Source organism: Acipenser ruthenus, chromosome 18, assembly GCF_902713425.1.
Source record: "Acipenser ruthenus chromosome 18, fAciRut3.2 maternal haplotype, whole genome shotgun sequence".
Lineage (NCBI taxonomy): Eukaryota > Metazoa > Chordata > Actinopteri > Acipenseriformes > Acipenseridae > Acipenser > Acipenser ruthenus.
The window spans coordinates 17,865,708-17,893,262 of record NC_081206.1 but is presented as its reverse complement, the minus strand read 5'-3'; the positions used below and the strand labels follow the sequence as shown (position 1 = coordinate 17,893,262).

The 27,555-nt window shown below is 40.5% G+C and overlaps 2 protein-coding genes across 2 annotated transcripts in view; one reads left to right on the top strand and one right to left on the bottom strand.

Annotated features, from left to right (window-relative positions):
- The window catches only part of LOC117419401 (cell death regulator Aven), a 57,116-nt gene extending 36,310 nt beyond the window's left edge, over nt 1-20,806 (bottom strand). The window contains exons 1-2 of the mRNA XM_058991376.1: nt 20,467-20,806; nt 16,910-17,087 (exon numbers count right to left, since the gene is read on the bottom strand). Coding sequence (XP_058847359.1) covers nt 16,910-17,087; nt 20,467-20,691 — 403 coding nt within the window. The 5' untranslated portion in view covers nt 20,692-20,806. The remainder of the gene's footprint in view (nt 1-16,909; nt 17,088-20,466) is intronic.
- Nucleotides 1,419-26,653, top strand: LOC117419395 (muscarinic acetylcholine receptor M5). Its single transcript, XM_034032112.3, has 2 exons — nt 1,419-2,132; nt 22,416-26,653. The coding sequence occupies exon 2, from the start codon at nt 22,499-22,501 to the stop codon at nt 24,086-24,088; it is 1,590 nt and encodes a 529-aa protein (XP_033888003.3). The 5' UTR covers nt 1,419-2,132; nt 22,416-22,498; the 3' UTR covers nt 24,089-26,653.
- Nucleotides 26,654-27,555: the final 902 nt, after the last annotated feature.

The following is a 27,555-nucleotide window of genomic DNA, read 5'->3' as shown; positions in this document are numbered from 1 at the left end:
GTAAATGCTGGATCTGTGATTGTCTGAGACATTCAACCCCATCATATACTGTAACAGGGGCTTTTTTTAATGATGTAAACAGTAGCGGATCCCAACACCTTAATCGAATAAATCCAACTTGTTATTATTTTTTATTGCATGTGGCAATGTGAATAAGTGGGTCACTGCAGTATATCATGCTAGGGGTAAAACCTCAGCAGGATTCATATTTAGATCTGTCACTGCTTAGAATAGAACTAAAATCGACCTCAGTGTATGATACAGAAAAGGTCATTTTTGTAGTTCTGGAATAATTTCAAATGAATATTAAAATATTCCTTAATTGGGATCCCATTGTGCCACATCTGGTAAATGTGGTGTGTGGGGACTGTTTCTCCTCACCGTGCAACAGCAGCTCCTAGTGACCAGGCATCACCCAGTGAAGCAAGTGGACACCTGCAGGGCTGGCCTGTGTTGTCCAGGGGGCGGCAGCTAATTGGATATTTGGGAGAGCGATGGGGGGGAAATAATTGTACACTCTACAAATCTATTAAGGAGACAAATGCTTCAGTTCATGCCTTCATCAGTGTAAATATAAAACACTGCTTGGGAGAAAAACAAAAGAGAGACAGGGATTACAGAAAAGCCTACAGGCAGGGAATGTAGGTTGGTTTATGTACAGTGAATGAACCTACGTTTGCTACTTCCCGAGAAGGTAACTGTGCCTCCGAATACATTCAAAGAAATCTTTGTCCCAGCGCTAAGTCTTGTGTACGCTTTATACAACGACAGCCTTTATATGGCTTTTCAACTATTTGTGGACACACACACACACACACACTACTGACCACCTGTTTGCGCAGAATGAACGTGGGTTAACATAACCCACAAATGATTACATGCAAACACTGTAACCACTAATCAACGCAGGCTTAAACAAATACCGTTCTATAAAGTAACATGAAACTGTCCCTGCATAGTCAGCAAAAAAAATAACATACAGAAAAAACGCTGCTGACAGTATTTCACTTTTACAGTCACTTGGAAATGCATTATATCTATTAGGCTATACTGTATATATAGATCTAGGAACCTTTTATATATATATATATATATATATGAAATTAAAAAAAATGTTTTTGGCCTTAACAATAAACTGACATATGAATTAAAAGGATCAATCTTTTAAAAAAAAACAAAAAAAAACAAAAGAAAAAGCCACATCCCTGTCTGTTTAACCTTATCATCTCAGCCCAGGTCAAACTATCTCTGTGTGGTTTAAGAGAACACAAAAAGCCAACACAATTGATGTCACATCACAAAGCAGCACACAGCATCTCTGATGTGGACTGCTTACCTAAAGCTGTTCAAACACAGAGCACCAATCACAAGTAATAACATCATCTGCCTCTCTTTTTGTCTTTTAAAGCGGACACAGTTGCCAGTCACACAGAGGAAATTAATGTGCTCATTATGTGCAAGAGAAGAGTCATCTTGGCTGCTCACTGCCTGGTTTGAGCAGCTCGTATCAGCGGGCGGGTCCCTTTTTTTCTATTAACCTCCCCCCCCCATCCTGCTTTTTGCCATACATGCTCACTGTCCCGAGACATGATGAGCCATTCTGCCCTATGGGAATCCGTCTTCCCTGCAAGCAAGTGTTACATCTGAGTCAGAAGCATCACAGGGAGATATGACACTTCCAGACCTTCAGCAAGCAACTTCAGCGAGGAAAGGATTCTGAAAACAGTTCTTACTGGCATCTGTTCTTTTTTTTTTAGGACTTGCTTTTAAATCAAGGAGAACAAAAAGAAAATTCTATATAGATACCATATAAATGCTTGACAAACATGTGCAAACAGAAGGATGAATTTCAATCAATTTTTAAATAGCTATGAATGCCTGGAGTATATTGGGTTAGCTGTTTTAGGATGCTTACAGTTCCCAGCATATAACAGAAAGGACCGCGGAGTGAAAAGGTTTTTTGGGGAATCCATGAATGCTGTTCTTTAATCATTTTCCTCAATGGAAGATATGAAAGTCTATGCAGAAGAGTGAACAGGCATGCTGGACTGGGTGTGTGCAGAGTTCAAAACCCCCCTGACTGTACCTGCTGATGGATCTTCTGTGGAAAAGACAGCAAACACCTTCGGATAGTAAGTAGAGATTTCTGTTCAACTATGCATGACTTCAATGCTTTATTGCAAGACTGTAAACTAATTGAATTCTTGCAGCAGCAATGATAACAATAAAGATCCAGCACATGAACTTAAAAGATCATTAAAATGAAGCTAAAATCTATGGTAATGAAAAATAAACCCATATCAATCAATCATGTAGTAATGGCATCAAATAAGAGAAGAGGCTTTCTTATGCATTTTATTATTGTTCAAGTATAAATACGGTAGCCTGGCATGCTGTCTACATTATCGCTCTCCTAATTCTTCTAAAGCTGAAAGACAAGTAAAAGACGTCCGATTAATACATGTAAAACTTTAGAAATACTGACGATAATTTAATACAGATCTTTAAAAAATGAAACCCAATAACTAGAATCTTGACATTATTCACACAACAAAAACTCCCTTCAGATATACAATTTGCAAACTGCTGCATGGCTGAAGTCCCATCTCCCAGAAATCTAACCTGACTTGCTCTGTTTCATGCTAATCAGTGCACAGCAGCCTTTCTTCTTGCAATCTATTTTTCTGTGAAACTAATAAGCAGACAAAAGGAATCAAGGTTACACAGGGCAAAGGTTCAAACGCGAGTCCAACATACTCGCAAAGTTGCATTTGAGAAGGCGCTTCATAAAGAGCTATTGCTTTATTCCGGGGAGAGAAGCTGACATATTATTATCATTTATTTCTTAGCAGACGCCCTTATCCAGGGTGACTTACAATCGTTTATAAGATATCACATTATACACATTATTTCACATTAGACAGATATCACATTATTATTATTTTTTACATACAATTACCCACTTATACAGTTGGGTTTTTACTGGAGCAATCTAGGTAAAAGTACCTTGCTCAAGGGTACAGCAGCAGTGTCCCCCACCAAGGATTGAACCCACGACTCTCCGGTCAAGAGTCCAGAGCCCTAACCACTACTCCACATTGCTCCACACATGTGGCGAGAACGACATTAAAAGCTATGCGATTTTACAAGATTACATGTAAAGTGCTACAGGATTAGTAGGATAAATGGCAAAAGCTTTGAGTGGTAAACCAGGTAATGTTAGAACACTTGCACACAAAAAGGATTGTGTGTGTGTGTTGCATCCTTCATCTCAAAAGGTATAGCTCAGTTAAACAAACATGTAGTTCTGGGATCGACATGGTGTTTGACGTTCAAATTTTCTTAAAAAATGTAAACAAATATTCTTACATTTGGAATTAGCTGAAAAATATGTACCATATTACAGTAAAAAAAAAAAAAGTTCTCAGGAGTAAAAGGTACCCCATCAAATGTACAGCAGAATATGTGTTATTTATTTCCGATGCATTACAATAGTTTCCTTTGCATCTTTTTGATACAGTGATTTACAAATTATGTTATAAACAAATATGAACATGGTGTTTTTTCCCACCAAATACATTTTAAGGCAGTGTTAGTTTGAATATTCTGATATTTGTACAAGCACTATAAATAAATGATACATGTACAGCCACATCTCTTAAGTGCTGTTGATGTACTGTATGTATCATATATATATTGTAACACGGTAGGGAGGGGGTTAAAATCTTCCCTGCCAAAAACATGTGCAAATGCACATTTTGTTTAAATTAATTGTTTTATTTGTTTAATTATCACCCGCACCTGGTAGTTATCAATTAGTACTAGGTGCAGGGGTATTTAAGATGTGCAGTCAGTCTGCACGGGGCTGCTGAGTAGAAGGAAGCAGAAGAGAGGTGCTCTGCTTCCGAGCAGTCATAAAAGAAGTACGTGTTGTGTTAAACCTGTGTGGTTTTGGTTTATGTTCCGTGGTGCCAGGCTTAGCCGTCCTGCAAGTTAGTCAGGGAATAACCCGTTTAATAAGTACTCCAAAACGGAGTTAGGTTTTGTTTTGTGTTTGTGTTTATTAAAAATAGCGCAACCGCGCTTGAAACTCCATTTCCTGTGTCCTGGGTCTGCTTTGAAAGGGGCAAACGAACGACCGTGAGTGCCGGCCGGGTTACTATATCTATATATATATATCTATATATATATATATATATATATATATATATATATATATATATATATATATATATGTATATGTATATGTATATATATATATATATATGTATGTATATATATATATATATGTATATATATATATATATATATATATATATATATATATGTATATGTATATATATATATATATGTATATATATATATATATATGTATATATATATATATATATATATATATGAATGAGAGACAGAATCATTTATTATTATTATTATTATTATAAAATACAAATTTCACTTGTATAGCGCTCTTCATGCAAGCATTCCAGGGCGCTTTACAAAAAGAAATAGAAAAAAGCCTGTGTCTAATATATAATCCAACTACAAATAAACAGACCCAAACAAATAAACAGGATTTAAAAAATTCAATTGTGCTAGCATTCTTGATATGAATCGGGAGCAAGTTCAAAAGACATGGAGCATTACAAATAAATGCCTTGGCTCCGACAGAGCTCAAATAAATGTAGGGACTGTCAGAAGATTACCATCTTCCGATCTCCGGGAACGACCATGTGGGACATGCGGGGTCAGCAGATCTTGAAGATAAGAAGGTTCAAGACCATATAAGAAGAGCTTTAAAATAATAATAATAATAATAATAATAATAATAATAATAATAATAATAATAATAATAATATCAGGAATAAAGCAAACTTGAATGAGATGGATGCAGTAATTGTATCAATTAAATATGCAATTAAAACCAAGATTTTTTTTTTTTTTTTTTAATCGCTTGACATCCCTAATATATATATATATATATATATATATATATATTATATATATATATATATATATATATATATACACACACACACACACACTGTTCATTATTGATAAAATGTTTTTTCCTTTACAAGTTTAATCTTTACATATAGGACATACGGTACAGTCAAATATAAGCAATCACATTGTAATGGTAGCTAAAAAAGTTTTAGTTTTTGTGTGTTTATCCAAGAGTGTCAAAGCATCCCTGGTGGGGGACACTGGTGCTGTACCCTTGAGCAAGGTACTTTACCTAGATTGCTCCAGTAAAAACCCAACTGTATAAATGGGTAATTGTATGTAAAAATAATGTGATATCTTGTAACAATTGTAAGTCGCCCTGGATAAGGGCTTCTGCTAAGAAATAAATAATAATAATAATAATAATAATAATAATAATAATAATAATAATAATAATTCATAAACAACAAAATGCATCCTGCAACAATGCACTTTCACTTCCTGTGTTACAAGTAATAGGGCCCTACATGAGCCCAGAAAAAGCAACGTTGTTTCAGGTGAGGTCTTGTTATATGTCAAGCAGGAAGTGACGTTATAGCATCGTAGATGTGAAAACAGGAAAATAAAGATAAATCAGCAAAACAGCAAGGGAACATGTGGTTCAGTTGATGTTGTGAAGAAAGCCATGGTTAGTGCACCTTGAAGCACCATGGCTGTAGAATGCCAGCGCTGTCTCTCCGATTTGAAATATAACTGCCCAAACTTCCTTTCTAAAGGATTATCACTGGCAACACCAACACAATACTAATGATTTAAGACAGATCAATGACTTGAAACAGGGCAAACGTTCAAATCCCGTTAGCTGCACGAAAGCAGAGACAAGGTTCTGTTTCCGCTTCAATTAGAACTTCAGCTTGATTGACTTCATTATATTACTGCTGTGGATGCTCCCCAGAGGCTTCACAGCACACGTTCAAGTTCACCTTAGCCAGGGTTTGCAGCACGAGGCATTAAAATGATTTTTTTTTTTTTTAAACTCAAGAAGGAATAGTAAGTCCATTATTTCCCCTACTATGGTAGAAATAATGCATTTATTATTTTTTTATTTAACCTTGGGCAGATGTACAGTGTTAGTATATTCAGTACCCTTAAGTAGGATGGCAATGGATTATTTTAGTCAAGGCTAGTTAATGGGATCATCTAATCATCTATTGTTGTGATGAAGGACTAACAGTGAAGCTGTTGTATTACCATATTCCTTCGAATTTAAGACACAATTTAACCATTTTTTGCTTCTTAAAAATAGGCTGCTTAAATTCAAGTACAGTATAGTGAGGCGTGTATTAAAATCGGCAACAAAAGACATGACTATCTGAGTACACAAACAGCAACATGACTGACTGCCAAGAAAAGACAACAAAGATGTCTGCCCAATTTTGAATTTGAATGTTATACAGGCAGCCATTTACAAAGAAGCATCATTAGCTTCCTGAGGAACACCAAGAGAAGTTTTAACATCATCACTTCTAACAAACAGTACCAGCTTAGACAGATCGGAAATGCTGATCAGACCCCAGTATTTTTAGACATGCCAAGCAATACCAGTTCACAAACTGGTAGAAAAACAAGTTTTGACTCTTGTGTTTGCAATGCGGTCAAGGCTGTTGTGGTTGCTGGGTTACATGTTGCCTCACGTTATCCAGTGTTGTGTCGTGCGGTCAATCAATTGATCATTTTTGCAGCAGTATTTAGAGTTTCCTGCCTGAAATTTAGCATACATTCAAGCAAATTTTATTTAAAAAACACTCACTTTTGGGGGAAAAAAAGACAATCAAGCCTATGAAAGGGTTTGTGGATTCTATTATAACAAGAATAGTATATGAGAGAGAGAGAGAGTGTGTGTGTGTGTGTGTGTGTGTGTGTGTGTGTGTGTGTGTTGGGAAGGCAGTAGAGGCTTTACCATCTAACAGCACTGTGCTCACGTTTCACAGGCTGTAGCTCCAAACCCCTTCTCTCCACAAACACAAAACATAGGCGACGGACCTAGATACCAATTTTAGAACAAATGTGAGAGGAAGGCAGTAATGTTCAATATTGCATAAACCAACGCAGAAAAACCTCTGCAGTCTCATTTATATCCCTCATTACTCACCATATTACTCATTTTTGTTTCCACTAGAATGCAAAGCATGTCAATAGAGCGGAATAAAGCACTCCATTGCATTTGGAAAGATTAGCCATGAACACATACAGACCAGTACAGGAAGAGTCATTTGTTTGCAATTTAGAAGCTTCTATATATCTATTTTTCACATTGAATATTTTCTTTTGAGAACACACCATTGCAATAATTGAGGAAGGAATGTACAGTCTTTTAATTGTGAAGCATGAGTCAGAGAGTAAGAGAGGGAGCGTGGTCTGTCCACTGAAGAAAATGTCTGAATGCCCTGAAACCGTTGCCTGGAGACATAACAAGAACAGGCTTCCTTGTCATTACCTGGTCATATTTATCATTTTAACTTTGCATTAACTGTTTTAATGAATAGAGAATGTTTTTGTATGTCTACAGCCTGTTTAAATGTTCAGCCTCTGCATTTATTGTGAATGTGTTTTTTTTTTTTTTTCTAAAACCTATACAAAGTCTTACCTCTCATCAACATTGCAAGTCCCTTTTCATTTTGCAGTATATGGTTTTGTTTTGGGACAATTTATGTTCTCAGTATCCTTGCCTCAGGAAGTCTGTTACTGCTTCACTTCCTAGATAATTTCAATTAAGACCTATATAGCAAACGGAGGTTCAAAACAGGTAAGATTTATGGAACTATCGTGTTAGCTGACATCACAGATTGAAATAGATCAACAGGTTAATTGAAAAAAAATACAAAGACTTTTAGAGAGCAAAACATGCAGTTTGGATGCCATTTAATTTAAAGAAAATCTTTACAAATTTTTGTGAAGCAACCCAGCTTTCTCCTTTCATGCATATTAAAGCAGTGTACATACTTCACTGCACAGCTGCATTCATGAATATGAGAACCTGCATCTGCTTTCCATACTTCCTTAACAAAAAGCTTTGTTTCATCAGGGAGGCATACTGCAAGCAATATTGAGGCTGACTTATCTACAGGGAGCCACCCCCCTCGAGTAGAGTAATCCGCTGTTTCCTACATATCCACCTGCTTCTATAAGAGTCCAAGAACAGGAAGCGAACCCCTTTGCGTATTACAATACCAGAGAGGAAAATGAAAAGTTAAACATGACACATCCACTTGCCACAAGACTGATTTATTTTTTCACATAACCCGTTTAAACAAAATCTACTGAAATGATGAGCTTCCCCGGTAAAGCTCTGTGGATGCATCTCGATACTACTGGACCCCCACCTGCCATTCAGCCTCTCCAAGGCAGATGGTGCCAGTTGAGGTGGAGGTTTTGTGATGTGAAGCACAGTACAATGAGGGCTAAGCTGAGATGAAGTTGGTTACTGACTCTTCCCAAATCTAAGCCTTGCTGCAAATTAGGGATGTAACAATTCTTTACATAGTCCATTATTAGGTGATCATTTAATCTTAATATGCATCCTACAAGTAGCCTATCAGAACCATTAAAAGTATCGAGAAACACTTTATATCTCAACCTGAATATCATTCTATGAATTGTATCGGTGACATCAGTGGCTCATTACACCCCTACTGCACATAGGAGGCCTTAGCTGCTGTATGGCTGGTTCATCTTGCCCTCTAGCTTTGTGAGAATCCTGGTGAGAAAATACCACAGAGGCAGAGCAGGAGCTATGGGAAGAGAATTCGGAGGAAGAACCCGTAACTACAAATGGTATAAAATAAACAAGAACACAGCTTTCCAGGTATACCGTATATTGTTCATTATTTGGACACATGGCGATTCAGATCGCAACAGCATGCATAGTTTTACCAAAAGCCCAAGGCACATTCTTATACACCTTCCCCAGGTCCTCCTACCATCTCAGTCCTGTTCTCACGGTCTTTACCACACCCAGATAGCTACTGGCCATGGGCATCGATGACTTGGTCAAGATCCAACAAAGTTGGCAGACAAGAAGCAGCAAACAAAATGTTAAACCCTTGTGGCAATGTGCCCCGCCCCTGTGTGCATATTATGTGTTGTATGTTGCGTGCGTGTGTTAATGTTGGTGTATAGTCATTGGTACACGGGATATAAACGGGTCTGTGTTTCACGTGTATTTAAAAAAGTGTAGATTTGTATTTAGGCACGAGGAGGGCACAAATCACTTCACGTGCTGGTTAAATGTAATATGTGAGCACAGGGTTGCACAGAATTAATTCACATGCTGGGATTCAAGTGAATAATTAATTAGTAATTGAATCCCAGCACAACAGTATATATAGAGACACGTAGCATTCAGTCGGGGTTGGGTGTTCGGTGAGTGGAGAACGGGAGAGAGAGAAGGAGTAAAGTAAATATAAAAGAACGTAAATATTGTTATCTGCTCACCGTGTTTGTTTGTCTGTCTAGTCCGTTTTGTTCGTCTATTTATTTTGGCCTCAAGTGCAGTGTGCTGTGTTTTGTTGTTTCAAACCTTTTATTTTCTGTTCTGTTATTAAATGCTGAGCGAAAGCATGTCCTGCGTGGGATTTACAGCGCCGCCAGGACTCAGGCCAGAGCAGGAACCGCATATTTGGATTAAAAAAAAAAAAAAAAAAAAAAAAGAGGAAATATGGCAGAAGACGCCATCAAACTGCGGGACTGGATCCGGGAAAATGCTGGGCTGGAGGCCCAGTCGATACCAGTAGCCGTCCGGTTCCTGCGGTTGATGGACAGTGAGCGATGGGAGGCGTATGCAAGGGAACACACTGTAAGCACCTGGGAGGAAGGTGTGGAGTTGGTCCTCAGCTACCTGGAGGGAGTTATAAGTGGAACAACAGCCCAGGTAGCAGGTCCACCAGCAGAGGAAGAATGCCTGCTGTCCCCGTCTCCACCAGCAGAGGAAGAATGCCTGCTGGTTTTGCCTCCACAACCCAAGCGGGAGGAGCCAGAGCGTCCACAGCCCGAGCGGGAGGAGCCCGAGCGTCCACAGCCCGAGCGGGAGGAGCCCGAGCGTCCACAACCCAAGCGGGAGGAGCCCGAACGTCCTACGCCTGAGTGGGAGGAGCCCGAACGTCCTACGCCTGAGTGGGAGGAGCCCGAACGTCCTACGCCTGAGTGGGAGGAGCCCGAACGTCCTACGCCTGAGTGGGAGGAGCCCGAACGTCCTACGCCTGAGTGGGAGGAGCCCGAACGTCCTACGCCTGAGTGGGAGGAGCCCAAACGTCCTACGCCTGAGTGGGAGGAGCCCGAACGTCCTACGCCTGAGTGGGGGGAGTCGGTGCGTCCACAGCCCAAGAGGGAGGAGTCGGTGCGTCCACAGCCCAAAAGGGAGGAGTCGGTGCGTCCACAGCCCAAAAGGGAGGAGTCGGTGCGTCCACAGCCCAAAAGGGAGGAGTCGGTGCGTCCACAGCCCGAAGAGAGGGAAGTCGGGGCTTCCACAGCCCTAGGACCCAAGCTGCCAGCAGAGGGAGAATACCTGTTGGTTCACCTGCTGCTGCCATCCCGAGAGCTAAAGGGGGAGGAGCCATCGCTGCCGTCCCAAGAGCCAGAAGGGGAGGAGTTACAGGCGCAACCCCCTGAATTTTTCTGGGGGGGAGAAGGGCAGGATGCTGGTGTCCCCCAGCAGCCTCTATTTATGCTGCTGAAGGGAGCACGGCGCACACCAGTCCAGCCGCCACAGCCTCCCTCTGAGTGGCCAGCATCAGCCCCATGGCCTCTGCCTCCACCGCAAGGAGCAGAGCAGCAGGAGCTGCCTCTGCATCCGCCACCTCCACCGCTTCCTCCACTAGGAGCAGAGGAGCAGGAGCTGCCTCTGCCTCCACCACCGCAAGGAGCAGAGCAGCAGGTGCTGCCTCTGCCTCCGCCACCTCCACCGCTTCCTCCACTAGGAGCAGAGGAGCAGGAGCTGCCTCTGCCTCCACCACCTCCAGGAGCAGAGGAGCAGGAGCTGCCTCTGCCTCCACCACCTCCAGGAGCAGAGGAGCAGGAGCTGCCTCTGCATCCACCACCGCCAGGAGCAGAGGAGCAGGAGCTGCCTCTGCCTCCGCCACCACCACTGCAAGGAGCAGAGCAGCAGGAGCTGCCTCCGCCACTGCCAGAAGCAGAACAGCAGGAGCTGTCTCTGCTTCCCGTACCTCCACCACAGGGAGTACGGGGGCCGGAGCCCCAGAAAGGGGAGCTGTCGGCCACGAGGAAGGGGGAGGAGGTCTGGAGACCACCAACCCCAGCAGCAGTTTCGCTGCCGGAGATCGTGGGGGAGGTCCGGAGACCTGCTCCCACTGCAGCAGTTTCGCTGCAGGAGTGGACCAGCAGGCTGTCAGCCGTGCCACTACCGGCAGGGGTGCTGACAGCATGGCCAGCCATGGGCCCACTGAAGCCTCCCTTCCCAGCCCGAGACTTTGTTCTGGACTGCTGGATTTTTAAGGGGGGAGGTGGCCGTTGAGGCCATGTGTGCTTTGCACAGGGGGGGGTATATGTGGCAATGTGCCCCGCCCCTGTGTGCATATTATGTGTTGTATGTTGCGTGCGTGTGTTAATGTTGGTGTATAGTCATTGGTACACGGGATATAAACGGGTCTGTGTTTCACGTGTATTTAAAAAAGTGTAGATTTGTATTTAGGCACGAGGAGGGCACAAATCACTTCACGTGCTGGTTAAATGTAATATGTGAGCACGGGGTTGCACAGAATTAATTCACGTGCTGGGATTCAAGTGAATAATTAATTAGTAATTGAATCCCAGCACAACAGTATATATAGAGACACGTAGCATTCAGTCGGGGTTGGGTGTTCGGTGAGTGGAGAACGGGAGAGAGAGAAGGAGTAAAGTAAATATAAAAGAACGTAAATATTGTTATCTGCTCACCGTGTTTGTTTGTCTGTCTAGTCCGTTTTGTTCGTCTATTTATTTTGGCCTCAAGTGCAGTGTGCTGTGTTTTGTTGTTTCAAACCTTTTATTTTCTGTTCTGTTATTAAATGCTGAGCGAAAGCATTCGCTCAGCTTCACCAAACCACACCTCTCTGTCCGTTTATTTCCTGCTTCTGGTCTGACGCCACCCACTCCGGCTGTCTTTGTGACAACCCTCTAGCAGCTAACCACTGTGCAGGAGGTGGGAACCAACTTAAGCGGAGATCACCAAAGCCATTTTATTATCATCAGTTCAGACCCAGGGCTAGTGTATTTATCTCAGAACAGGTTCACCCAGGGTAGCAGAAGGTTCAAAGTCTTCGGGGCACAGACTCCAAACCTTTCAGAACCAAATAATTAGACATTTATAATTAACAAAACAGCAGTTATAGACTAAGTTTAATATTTCTACTTCACTTTGAATCTAATATGAGATCCGATCAGCTATGCAAAAAAGCGCTAAGAAGAGGGTTTCTGGGGGCAGCTGATGCGGACATGAAAATGCTCCTATTAGCTCCCCAAAAATTATAGCTAGAAGAAAATCTTTGGGTCCTGACCAAATCCTTTGCCGCACATTGTGTGCGTGTGCACAACAATTCTGCAGCCCTGCTTTCACGGACAGATGAACATCACTATTACAGTGCCTTTTTTAGTTTATCAGGAAGCAATCTGTGAAACAGTAAGCTGTCTATTGTGCAAACAGGTTCTGTCTTAAATACAAAATAAATAACGAAGCTCAGCTCTACTAGACATAAGACAAACACACTGCACCTAGCAACATCCTCTAATCCCAACATCACCCCCACCCCCGTGCCCACCGCTGTAGAAACAATGCTTGTCCACAGTCAATTCTATTTTTACTTCCTGCTTGCCAGAACCCCAGTCCCATCACGCTGGCATCTCTAACCGACTCTGGCTGCTGAATCATCTGCCTTCCTTGCGGCTCTCTGTCCCTGTGCTAGGTCTCAGTCAGGCATTTCCTTCAGGCGCTGTGTACATCCGCACAAATCTGTCTGCATCCCAAAAGGCAGATGCTCTCCAAGTACAGCCAACAACTGGACTGAACAAAATCACTGGTTCATAAAAATGACTTACATTTTCAGACATGAAAAAGCTTTTGCACTTGGTCAAAAGTGTCATGAAGATCAGGTAATGGAAGACGGGGACAGTAATTCACTCTTTATGAATTTAGATATATACTCATTTTGCAATCTTACTGAGTTTAATATGATTTTTGTAATTAAACGTGGGTCCACAGAATAATATTGGGATAATCATTAAATTAGGGCAGAGCTGATATCAGTTTCATACGGTTGACAATATGCGTATATATATATTTTGAAATGCAATTACAGTTTATAATTTGCGAGTTCCTGTTAAATGTATAATGAAGGAAATAAACATGACTCATGCAGTTAATTTCATCAATGACATTAATAACAATAAGCTTCAAATAAAATATGCAGGGCAAGAATTGATTTATTTTCATCAGGTTGCACCATTTTTTTCATGAAATGTCAGTTTAAATGTTAAAAAACTAGAAATGAGCAAGTCTGACTAATTGACGGAAATCCCAGTTTAGAATTGCAATCAGGATAAGATTTTGATGAATCTAAAAACAGATAACGACAAATTCTCAATAATGTATGGGAGTAAAATTAAGCTTTTTTTCTTGCATATAAACTATAACATCTTAAATCTCTCAGCTGTGCTGTTACATTTGATTTATGGAGCTCCTACCACTTTAGTGACTTCAAAAGAACTATCAAAAAACTAAAACTAAAAAAAAGAACTGTGGTTATATTATACTAAAATTGCTAACATTTATTAAATATCAGAATCCCAATCTGTCTGTTTGTCTGTGCGTCTGTCTTCTTCCATTTTCACATTGAGGGGAAACTATTCTTTCCTTTGCTGAATCCAGTGTCCATTTTTTTCCAACATATTTCTGAAGGTTTTGTAAAAAAAAAAAAAAAAAGAGTGGTGTACTGCGAGAACAGAAAAACAACATTGTTGCAGGAGGGAGCGTGGTCTGGATATCCTTAGAAAATAGTTGTTTTTTTCTCCTGGCAAACAGGCCAGAGTAAATGTTAAGAAATGTATAGACCAGTTAATTTATGATGTGTGATTAAAAATATAAAAAGAGTTGGCAATATGTTTAAAAATACTGCATAATACTGTGATACAGACAACACAAGACACAGCAAAGTATATCTTTATTGCAAACTTTACAGGGTGAGGGTGCTCTGTAACACTAAGCCATATGGAGCTCAGTGAGCTCCACAACATGGAGCTTTTGATTTAGAGTATTTTTTTAAGATTACAGGGGCAAATGGTAGTCTCTGATAAAAGCAAGTACAGTCAAAATGCAAAAGGCATGTTGTTGTGTTATAACATGCCACATGTTTTGCAATCTGGTTAAAAAAATAAATATGTTTAGCAAAATGTCAGAACCACAATTAATTTAATCCAAGCCAGGGTATGCCACCTCATTGTGGAATGCAGGATAATGAAGACACATTGTTAAACTGCCAACCCTCAATAAACAATTTCTTGAAATAAACAGAGCTCTGAGCAGCTCAGAGCTGCAGACCAGATTTCATCAGTGATAGGAAATATTCCCGGTCTGAGCCACTCAGTTACTTAACATTAACACTGTCAAGCAGACAAACGTTTAATCAAACTTTCCAATAAGCTTCACTCAAGGATCTGAGCGCCCTCTACTGGTGACTCCATCTGGCAAGTTGTATTGCTCTGCGCTGAGTGAGTTTATAACCTTCCTGTACTGTACTTGGCCTTAGTTTTACTCTCTGTCTTCTGAAGGCATGATCTCCAGAGAAAGTGCACACGATATGAATAATGGGCAAATGCTTTCCTTATTAGCTACACAGCTGTACAGCTTGAAGGGCTTCCAGCAGGCTGCGCTTGCAGTCCCTGCTGACACAAGCAGCATGAACTCTCTGAATGGATAAGCAGGAGACTTCAGTGTCCTGTGTCTAAATGTATCACAGATTTAAAAATCAATGACTATTACTGGTGGTGCACATGCAACTGGGGTGTCTATTACATAGTACTTACACAGTGTATGGCAATCCAAAATTGCTTGTGGGATTCAGTTATTTCCAGTAAGTCGTAGAAACCTTACATCACACGACATTTACCAAATATTAAAAATGGTTCAATGAATCACATAAACAGACATTGTGCATTATGATACATGTGTAGAAGCAATACAAAACAGCTTCCATCAGATGTTATTGTAACATTACACTTTAAAACACTGCTTAATTGAGTGTACGTTTTCTACTGTATTGTAAAACTACTAGGATCCTCAGATGGTGCTCTTGTGACACTAAGAACACTGTCGGGTTACTGCCTGCTTGTCTTATTGAATACTGAACAATAATCACATACAAGCAGGGCTGGAAAATCACTTTGTCAGCATTGCTGCTGTGGAGAAAACACAATACAACAGGCAACACAATCTAGATCAGTGGTTTTCATCTCAAGTACCAGTGTTTCCAGCAGGGACCAGCAGGAGCACACGTAACTATGTGCAACTTTTTTGTAGCCAGATTTGCAACCATTTTAGTCACAGTCTGGAGCACTGCATCATAATTTCTCATTTCTCTGTAATGCAGTGCTACAAACAGATTGATACATTACAATGGTGTGATTAAGGGAGCATTGTGGTTGAGGAATCATATCGTCATAAAGAACAACTGCAGATGCGTACCAGTTGAAAACCACAGATCTAGCTTACTGTTTTTCACTGCAATTTCACTAGCCCAAGATTAACGGTTGGTTATTTAGTTTGTACACTTACGAGCGCCCATCATGCATTCTATCTCGCTCAACCCGGGTCAAAGCGAGTCGACCCACATCCTGATGTGCGTTACTGCCGACCCAGGTCATCCCAGGTATGTAGTTTCACACTACGCAGGATTGTGATCCGGGTAGCCAGGACCCGGGTAAGGACCAGGGTAGGAACGCCAGTGTGAAAGGGGCTCAAGACTCAATGCACTGTTGCTCTGCTGCCTGTATGGTTTTCAAGCCATCAGCGACAGCAAATCTGAAATCATGACTAGATACTGAAAACAGTGCAAAGTCAATTGCTCAATTATAGTTGTGTGTTGTCTGGTCACATGGGTATTGTACTAGAAAAGAGTTTACACCTGAATGGATCCTATGTTTATACCAAAACCAAATCTTTATCATTTATTTATGTATTTTATATACACAATACTTCCTGCTCCCAGCTCCGATTCACTGGCTCTCTTTAAACATCATGTTAATGGAATCTGGTGCTAACCATCTCCAACTCATACATTTAACATGCTTCTTATTTAGATTCTCTTCCTAAATGTGTTTTATTTAGTGCTGCGATAAACAATTTTTTCCAAACAAGCATATGCTGTTAGATGAATATTTTTATATTCTTTCATTTTAAAATACACTACCACAGCGGTTTGCATTCCCCTATCCATAAAATACACAGTGTCCTTAAATTGTACAGACAGGGATTTATTATTGCTAGCAGTTTTATTTATTTCAGCAATTATTTATTATGTGACAAAACTGATGGCAAGGAGAACTTAAGAAGGGTTTGGGCAAGTCTGAGAACTTCTGGTAAACACAAACATGCTTTTTTTCACACGCTGATTGTTTTTGTCCATCTGACACGCTCAACATGATACCTCCCTTTATTTTTATCCAATCTTCACCAAACTTTTATCATACACTCATAGCCGCCTACAGACGTTTCTGATAGCATTTGGCTATAATCCGATAAACTCTCGATTTTATATTCTGAACCTTTAAAGGTACTGTGCAATAATTAAGAAATGCTGAAGACCCTCTGTATGTGTGCGCACTGGTCGACTGTGTATGTAAGTTTGTCTCAGCACTAACTCCTGGCAGGGTTTTGGTTTCTATACAAAACAGCACTGTTTCATGGTCTAGTCGTTCCTACCTGCAGAGCTGAGGAGGACACTGAAGTCTGCTCCTCGCTGTGACTGTCCACTCTCCCCGACCTCCTCCTTCTCAGCTGCCTCATAGCGGTCCCAGTTCGAAACCAGCTTCCTCCGAGAAAAGACACTGGGCCCAAAATCTTCATCGTCACTGTGTTTCACATCCACCTCTTCCTCAACCTTCACAACAGAGAACACCAGTTATACTCTGATCACGATCACTCAAGGAAGTCAATGTTTCAGTGTCTGTGTGCGTGCACACAAAGCATGGATTGAAACACACAAGCCCTGCACCCTGTGTTTCAAAAATAGAATGATGTTATTTTAATGATCACTTTGATGTTAAATAAATTATACCTCCATTATATCTGCATGAATGTTTACTACAGACTTGTGTGTGACTTATTAATGCTATGATGAGTGTGACTTATGGTATGATGAGAAGTATGATCAGTTAGAGCAGATTTATCAGGGACCTGATTGTTCAAATTCCTGACACCTGGTCATTTCAATAACATACCTAAACAAGGGAAGTTTCTGAAAGGACGGTGCAAGGCTCATGCAAGTATCAGATACCGTTAAGCAGTTGTGACCCAAATCAAAAGAAATCTAAAATAAATAAATAAATAAATACATACATACATAATTTTTTTGTCCAAATGTACTTCTCTGTTTATAGAGTCAGTATAAAGTTTTGATAAAGGCAGATCCTATATGGCTCATACAAGTATGCAGGATTAGCCTATCAGCCACATCTAGTATTGGGTTGGGTACTCTTGTCATTTTAGAACACTATAATATATATGAGTGTTCTTAGAACACTGTTTGGTAAATGAGAATCCCGAGTTTTAATTTCTGTTTTCCTTCCTGAGCTATAACAAGAGTAAAACAAAAGGTAATTTAATTCAAGCTTGTCTGTACTGTAAAGCTGCCATTCTGACCACCTCCAACTGAGCAGACTGGCTGTGCCATGCAGGTGTTTTCTGAATCATCACCATTCCACCATCCTGAATATCACCATACCGAGACAACTGCAGGGCCCGTTGCCTTGATGTGGTGAAGGGATTACAGCCTGCATTTAAGTGCACACAATTTCTACCTAATTCATACTGTACCACCTGCAAAAGCATCACCAAGGTTTACACCAAAAAAAAAAGCAAGCTTTGAGCTGACTGCTGACTGATAGGAGACATGAATGTACTTACAATAAAAACCATGAGTACTGTGTCACAAAAAAATAAATAATTATATACAGTACTGTGCAAAAGTTTTAGGCAGGTGTGAAAAAATGCTGTAAAGTAAGAATGCTTTCAAAAATAGACATGTTAATAGTTTATATTTATCAATTAACAAAATGCAAAGTGAGTGAACAGAAGAAAAATCTACATCAAATCAATATTTGGTGTGACCACCCTTTGCCTTCAAAATAGCATCAATTCTTCTAGGTACACTTGCACACAGTTTTTGAAGGAACTCGGCAGGTAGGTTGGCCCAAACATCTTGGAGAACTAACCACAGTTCTTCTGTGGATTTAGGCAGCCTCAGTTGCTTCTCTCTCTTCATGTAATCCCAGACAGACTCGATGATGTTGAGATCAGGGCTCTGTGGGGGCCACACCATCACTTCCAGGACTCCTTGTTCTTCTTTACGCTGAAGATAGTTCTTAATGACTTTTGCTGTATGTTTGGGGTCGTTGTCATGCTGCAGAATAAATTTGGGGCCAATCAGATGCCTCCCTGATGGTATTGCATGATGGATAAGTATCTGCCTGTACTTCTCAGCATTGAGGAGACCATTAATTCTGACCAAATCCCCAACTCCATTTGCAGAAATGCAGCCCCAAACTTGCACGGAACCTCCACCATGCTTCACTGTTGCCTGCAGACACTCATTCGTGTACCACACGCCAGCCCTTCGGCGAACAAACTGCCTTCTGCTACAGCCAAATATTTCACATTTTGACTCATCAGTCCAGAGCACCTGCTGCCATTTTTCTGCACCCCAGTTCCTGTGTTTTCGTGCATAGTTGAGTCGCTTGGCCTTGTTTCCACGTCGGAGGTATGGCTTTTTGGCCGCAAGTCTTCCATGAAGGCCACTTCTGACCAGACTTCTCCGGACAGTAGATGGGTGTACCAGGGTCCCACTGTTTTCTGCCAGTTCTGAGCTGATGGCACTGCTGGACATCTTCCGATTGCGAAGGGAAGTAAGCATGATGTGTCTTTCATCTGCTGCACTAAGTTTCCTTGGCCGACCACTGCGTCTACGGTCCTCAACGTTGCCCGTTTCTTTGTGCTTCTTCAAAGAGCTTGGACAGCACATCTGGAAACCCCTGTCTGCCTTGAAATTTCTGCCTGGGAGAGACCTTGCTGATGCAGTATAACTACCTTGTGTCTTGTTGCTGTGCTCAGTCTTGCCATGGTGTATGACTTTTGACAGTAAACTGTCTTCAGCAACCTCACCTTGTTAGCTGAGTTTGGCTGTTCCTCACCCAGTTTTATTCCTCCTACACAGCTGTTTCTGTTTCAGTTAATGATTGTGTTTCAACCTACATATTGAATTGATGATCATTAGCACCTGTTTGGTATAATTGTTTAATCATACACCTGACTATATGCCTACAAAATCCCTGACTTTGTGCAAGTGTACCTAGAAGAATTGATGCTGTTTTGAAGGCAAAGGGTGGACACACCAAATATGGATTTGATGTAGATTTTTCTTCTGTTCACTCACTTTGCATTTAGTTAATTGATAAATATAATCTATTATGGCATATATAATTAAATGTCTATTTTTCTATTTTTGAAGGCATTCTTACTTTACAGCATTTTTTCACACCTGCCTAAAACTTTTGCACAGTACTGTGTATATATATATATATATATATATATATATATATATATATATATATATATATATATATATATAACCATGCACCATTACAGCCAGGTAAGGGTTTACTGCTGACATGAAAGGCGTTGGCATAATGAACTATTATTTTAAAGAAAAAGTGATGCCACTACACCAGTGGAAAAGATTTTCAGTCCATTAAAATTTCAAATTAGGGAGCTGTCAAAAGTCACGCTGTTTCCAGTTTGAATGCTTTCTTAATGTGTTTTTCTCTGTAGTGAAACTTGCTATCTTCACACAGCCCAAGTACAGGTGGTAATGTATAACCAGACTCTGAGAACAAACACGCCCTTAGTGATTTCATTTACACCAGGCACACCTGGTAAATGAGCTGTCAGAGAATAGCAGGTGGACGAAGAACCCTGGAAACTGCTGGTATTAATAATACATAGCATAGCCCCAACAGATTGTCATCTGTAACAGCTTACTGAGATGTTATTTATTGCAGTTTTGCAACGCTGTACACTGGCAGTGCAGGGTTACAAACAGTGCTCAATGCTACTGTCTCAGTGCTGTTGGAAAAGTTAAGAGAACTCGTGCACGTGAATAAACAAAAATAATAGTTTTTGTATATCCGGTTCGACTACTTTTTTGTATCTTGGTGTTTGCTTTGAAGTTTAATTCACGCAATACATACATTTTTACCACGTACCTGCTTTTCACTTATTCTCCCGCTAGCTGATGTGTGTCCCCGCCCGCGATGCTCCTGTCTTCCCCTTCCACGGTGAGCGCCTCCCCTCCCTCTGCCACGGTGTTCAGGTGCTCCCGTTTCGCTGCCGTCGCCGCCGTCTCGGTTCTGCTTTTCCCCAGCATTTCGCCTCCAGCCACCTCTGCCACCTCCCCTGCCAGACCCCCGGTTCCGAGCTCTTGGCTCCATCAACACAGCAGTCAGCAGTCCTTGCCTCTCTCACAGAGACAGCCGGAGGACATTCAGCGTTACACTATTGTAGTTCAGGCAGTGTCACAGTCAAAACAATCCCCCCAAACAACCATAACTGATATTTATTTAATTCCTCGATACCGCAGTAATGGTTACACGGCTTTATATATATAGTCTGTACACACAATAAAAACCATGTTCGTTTAAAGATGCTAGTAGTTGTATAAGTTCTGTAATACTAATACTGACAGTATTACTGTATACATTTCTCAAAAATGAATGTCAACTGGAGCAGAAATGTCGTCATTCATAGCTTGTATCTGTTTATTTTTGACCATATACACTAAAATTATTCTATTTACAGGAGAAAATGGAATTAGTTAATTAAAAACTAAAATAAACTTTGAAAATATGCACTACGTGTCTTCCTGTTTTATTTTACTTGACAACCGACAGAAAAAGAATTGTTTGACTTCCAACAGTTAATGATCTTCAATGCATGAAAGGGATACCTGTTGCAAGGGACTTGTAGGCTTCTAGTTGTAGCATATTTCCGCTGTTAATATTTCTTATGCAGTCCTCAAAGCTGGCATTGTTCCGATATTTTAATTATTTTTAACAATAGTGTAACAACCATGCTAGTGATATGTACAACTCTTAGTCTTACCAGCTGGTAAAGAACAGCTTGTGAGTTTAAATCCTGAGACCGCCCTTGCAACGTTGCACTAAGTGACCCCTTCACACTAAACAGAACAAAAATCTATATTAATTGCATTGTAAGAAAAGCTCTTTGAAGCTGGAATTCCATTTGATTAACCCTTTCATGCATGGGACTTCATATGGGGGCGGACATGAAAAAAATCTCTTCTAGTCTTTATATGAGGACACATGTAGACGCAAATTAATGGTATGAATCCTCATAAGAGGATGCCTCCCCCCATATAAAAGCAATGGTGGAAAAAAAAAGAAAAATATATTTATTATGTGTCAAAACCAATATATACATTTATTTATGTAATTTATTTATTTTCAATATTGTATGCATGAAAGTGTTGGTGGTACTACAAGCCTGAGAGCATGAACAGCATGCGCAAACATGGTGATGTAGACAAAATAACCAACCTTTATTGAACACAGACAGGACATGGAAAGTACAGAGGTAGTATTGGCTGTGATGTATCTGATGTATATCGTTTCCCATTCTCCCTTTTGTTCAGAATTGTTTCTAATGCTTCAAATATTGTCAAAATCATGTATTAGGTATTTTGTCCAACTTCAGCTGCTTTTGGGATCTTTTTTCTCCAGTGCTACAGACAGCGAGTCTATTGCTTCTTATCTTTGTACTGGCACTTGCACACTTGTACTATATGTGTGTCAAAATTCCGGTGCACGTTGAGAAGCCAGAAGAAAGGCAAATATCTCAAAAAGCTTTTACAGACCTGGGGGTGAGGATTAACCTAGGCTTCATGTAGTTTACTAAAAACTAAATATACTGTAAAAACAGTTGTATTTATTTATTTTTTTCAGCACTTGTGATCAGAAAGAAAGGATCATTTTGTGTATTCTTTTGTTTTTCAAATGGGAAGGTATGAATCATGAATTAATATGTAGACAGCTCTATAATGTGCAGAAAGGTTTCTATCCTGAGGTGTCCACACTAAAAGGAATATACTATATTTAAAAGTTATTTGACGCTTATCTTTGTTTTTTCTTACATATAGGCCCATAACACTGTACCATGGCAAGATCTGCTGACTCCATTTTCTAGGACGCTGCCTGCAGAGCACTCAAACCCAGCCTCATAATGGAAACAGCGCTGGTGAAGAACTCCACACTAGCCAGTAGCAATGCCTCTAGTCTTCAACACATGAGCGGCCACAGTCTTTGGGAGATCATAACCATAGCAACTGCTTCTGCCATTGTGAGTCTGATAACAATAATTGGCAACATCCTTGTCATGGTTTCATTTAAAGTCAACAGTCAGCTGAAGACGGTCAACAATTACTATTTGCTGAGCCTGGCTTTTGCCGACCTCATTATAGGCGTGTTCTCCATGAATCTCTATACCTCTTACATACTAATGGGATACTGGTCACTCGGGACCCTCGCCTGTGACCTGTGGCTAGCTCTGGATTACGTGGCCAGCAATGCCTCTGTAATGAACTTGTTAGTCATCAGCTTCGACAGATACTTTTCTATCACAAGACCTTTGACTTACAGGGCGAAACGTACAACCAAAAGGGCTGGCATCATGATTGGCCTTGCTTGGTTGGTGTCTTTTATTTTATGGGCTCCTGCCATTATATGTTGGCAATACTTTGTTGGAGAACGAACTGTGCCTTCAGGTGAATGCGAGATCCAGTTCTTCTCTGTGCCTGTCATCACCTTCGGCACAGCCATTGCGGCTTTCTACATCCCTGTATCCATCATGACAATATTGTACTGTCGTATCTACAAGGAGACTGAGAAACGCACCAAGGACCTGGCCGAACTTCAAGGCTCAAACTTCTCAGCTGACCTGAGGATTGCGAAACCTCAAAACCCTCTTCTTAAATCGTGTTTCAATTGCAAGAGACAGACGGACGCCAACCCGGATCGGAACGAAACCTCCTGGTCGTCCTCTAGCAGAAGCACGGTCTTGAAAGCAGCCCTTGCGCCTAACACCAACGATGAGTGGTCCAAGAATGACCAGGTGATGTCCTTCAATAGCTACCCCTCTTCTGAAGACGAGGACAAGCACATGTCCAAGCCCATCTTCCAGGCAGCTCACAAGAAACAGATCAGCAGAGACAGCCAAAACGAAAGCCTTGCAGACTCTGAGGGGAGAGACGACTTTGGTGAAGACCAGCCGAACTTGAGAAGCTACTTCACCTCACCCGCCAAATACATCAACAGTAAAAAAGGTGTTTCCTACAAATTTAAGCTGGTCGCTAAAGACAGCAGCCCCCCTTTGAGCAAAAACGGCTGCTCCCAGCTGGCAGCCTCGTCTGGTTCCTCGGCAGAATCCATGGGACCCTCGGCTTCTAAAAACATCGACCCCAGCCTGAAGAACCAGCTCACCAAGAGGAAACGGATGGTTCTTATAAAGGAGAAGAAAGCGGCACAGACTCTGAGTGCAATTCTCCTGGCCTTTATCCTCACCTGGACTCCCTACAACATCATGGTCTTAATCTCGACGTTCTCAGACTGCATCCCCACCTCCCTGTGGCATCTCGGTTACTGGCTCTGCTACGTCAACAGCACCATCAACCCCATCTGCTACGCCCTGTGCAACAAGACCTTTCAGAAGACCTTTAAGCTGCTGCTGTTCTGTCAATGGAATAAGAAGAAGAGGGCTGAGGAGAAGCTATATTGGAACAGCCAGAATCCCACTGCTAATAACAAACTGCCGTGAGTGGCCAGTCAAGATAGAACACAATGCACTTATTATAAAATGGGGTTGAATTGTCGCAGCAGTGGTACAATTGATATCCATTTTTCTTAAATGTCTGCTGCAAAGGGAAGCAAATAAGCTGTGTTTGTCCTGATCTGTGGTTGACATTTAGTCTGCAGTACCATATCTGTACTGTAGGTCATTCATGTGTTTGCGGACAGATAGATGACCATGGGCACCATTCTGAATCTTCCTAACCCTGGCCTGGGTTTATTCTGTCCATGGGCTGTAGTTGTGCATGGACAAAAAATCACTTGACCATAGGCTATTGTCTGCACCCTGACCATATGTGAAAATATGTATTTCTTTTGTCTTGCACCCCTTATCACACACATGTAGGTTTTTCATTTAAAAAGCATTGTGATTGGCTGTTTACTAAGCAATGTTACTAAATCAACCATGCTTCTTACATCAAATTCATTACAGCACCTTCTCTGTATAAATGTTCTGTTTTTCACCCTGGAAAGCCAGCATAGCATGAGATACAAAATCTGGAATGGGCTGGAGGAAGAAAAGGTAAGGTTGGAACTCTGCAATTTAACATCATAAAAATTCATTGGCCAACAGCTGGCTTGAAAAATAAAATTGATAGTTAACAGTATGCCCTCCATAGAAAATACATATTTGAATCACTGTCTATAATTGGTTTCTGTCCAGGCTAGGCAACCTGGCTTTAACACAGGTGATTCTTTTCCACTAACACTACTATTCATGGAGAGCCTCTTCAGATCTAAAATTTGTAACTTTTCCCATAGAACCAAGTCCGCAACTCTTCCCCATATACCCTCTGTGACCTATCCAGATTCAGTGTGTGATGTGGTTAGGGCTGGCAAAGTGGGAAACAGAAGGAGGGCCTCTGAGCATGCAGTGATATAGAGAGGGGAGGGGCACAATGTGGATTATCAAACCCACAGTGTTTCCCTGAGCTTTGAGGCAACGTGTCATTTCAAAGCCTGATATACTGGTATACACAATGCATATTTCCACTAGATTCAATCTGATCTGAAACACAAAACTGATCTTCCTGTCTAAACTAACGAAAGCCCAAGTAAAGAGTCCTTTCTGAGCTGCAGTGTTATCATCTGTAGAGCTTCAAATGTCTTTTAATGTTTTTGCATGATGTATGCAGTGGTTTGGAGTTCTCGTGCTTCAATATTGAGATAAATCATTTTCTCTAAATGTCTTTCCACCCAACTGAAAATAAATACAGCTTGGGTTATGTTTATGTTTTGAGGCACTATTTAATTAAATGTACAGTACACAACCATGCTCTTGCATTACATAAATTACAAAAAAACTTTTATTGGAACATTCAGTTAGCTCTTAATTAAAAACACGTACATGACGCACCTCAGGAAATGAGGCTGAATGTTCACAAGCAGCAGGCTCCTGGTCATATAACTCACCTGCACGCCATGAGCGGATGCGCACCTGGGGATCCTCACAGGGTTATTATTTGATTAAACCCACCCTTTAGTAGTCTACAGCAAGCACTACATATATCTAAAAGTTAGCTAAGAGACAATATTGGGGGGAAATGCATAAAACTCAAAACCACTGGGAAGAAAAAAGATCCCACTCTGAATGATTACTGTGTCCTGTTCTGGTCACCTCACCTCAAAATGATTGCACATGTCATGAGGAGGTACAGAGGAGGGTTAGGCAAGCCCTAGGAGTTAAAGGCACAAGCTACTGTATGAAGACAGGTTCAAAGAAAAATATCTCTTCATCCTTGGTAGGAGGGATTTAATTGATTCCAATCCTAAATGTTATAAATAACATGTACCTAAGTCAACACAGAGAGTAGGACAAATGAAAGGACTTTCATTTCCTAAAGATGAATGCATGGAAGAGTTTACCAGATGAATCACATCTGAAACACTGGGAACTTTAAACAGAATGTGAAGCTCTTTAGCCTTTTATATGTATGGAAGTGTTCTCACCACGTATCCTGTATTTATTGATTTGCAATCTTTATTTTTTTGTATTCAGTTTCCTAACAGCTCTCTTTTGTGCCTCTGCAGAAACTGCTGAGTAGAGTTTAGAGCCATTGAATTTGACAGGGCTGTAAATACTGCCTCGCTGATAAAGCAATGGGATCATGGTGCCATCAGTCTGCTGTGAAACACTCCATGTGCTGCTAACGTCTGTGCTGTATTGTACATATTTGCATTCATAAACAGAATAGGTGGAACCTTGTTATACTAATGGGTACAGTGACTTTTGCATATGTTCTGTGTATGGTATAGCTAGATATATACGGAAGATGAAATAAAAGTATAATACGTACTCTATTAAAGAGCACATAAGGACCTTTTTATTTTATTGTGTTACTTGTTCCCATGTGTTGCTACAACTGTTTATGTAAGGTGTGTGTATTGTTTTAATTGTTTTTTTTTTTACATTTTGACCACTTTTTTAAAACTTTTAAATTGCATTCCCTGCCTCAAGATGGCTTCTCATGTACCTGCATGGACCTCTCAGAACTACATTTCCCATCATTCTCCTGCTCACATATGTAACTCAGATGGATTTACCAGTGAGCAGGAGGATGATGAGAAATGTAGTTCTCAGAGGTCCATGCAGATACATGGGAAGTCATCTTGAGGCAGGGAATGCAATTTAAATGTTTAAAAACATGGTCAAAATGTAAATAAATAAATAAATAAATTGTAGCAGCACATGGGAACATGTAACACAAAATAAAAAGGTCCTTATGTGCCCTTTAACTAGATCTTGGTATTTTACTGTAATAGTAGGGAAGCATTTTTCAAACATTTTTTTTACTCAAACCTGCACTTTTCTTACTCAGGTTTGCCCTTCCATACTTATAAATGTATCATGTAAAACATAATTTATAAATAAAACTATGAGAAACTAAGTAGAATAATTTTCGGCTGGTGCCGTCAACACTTATTATAAAATGTAAATATGTACTGTAAACTTGTACTTATATCTAAACTAAAAGAATGTAAACAGAATTTGTGAGCAAATCTGACATGGCATGCACTTTCATTTGTTACAGAAGTCTGAAATGTGCACTTTTAAAAGAAACATGTTATAGAAACATGTATTTTCACTTGATCATAATATCGGGTACTATTGGTCGAAGACTTTTCTCTTGAGGCATAAGAGAAGTTTCTCTTTCAGAACCATGCTTAAATCTGCCAAAGGCACTCCAGCCCATTTTTGCTCTTCTGTTGATTTCACACATTTGGTTCTCTGATGCAGAAAATAACTGTCCTAAGTGTGTGTGTGTGTGTGTGTATATATATAGCCATGTTAATATATTATTGTCTGTTGTGACCTTCTTACCAGTAACCCTATAATTATGGAATCCCACTGTATACCAAAAACCACATGACTTTAGCATAGTGCATTTACGTAAGATACCATTCACTATTTAAGGAACAGTCACATAAAAGTTA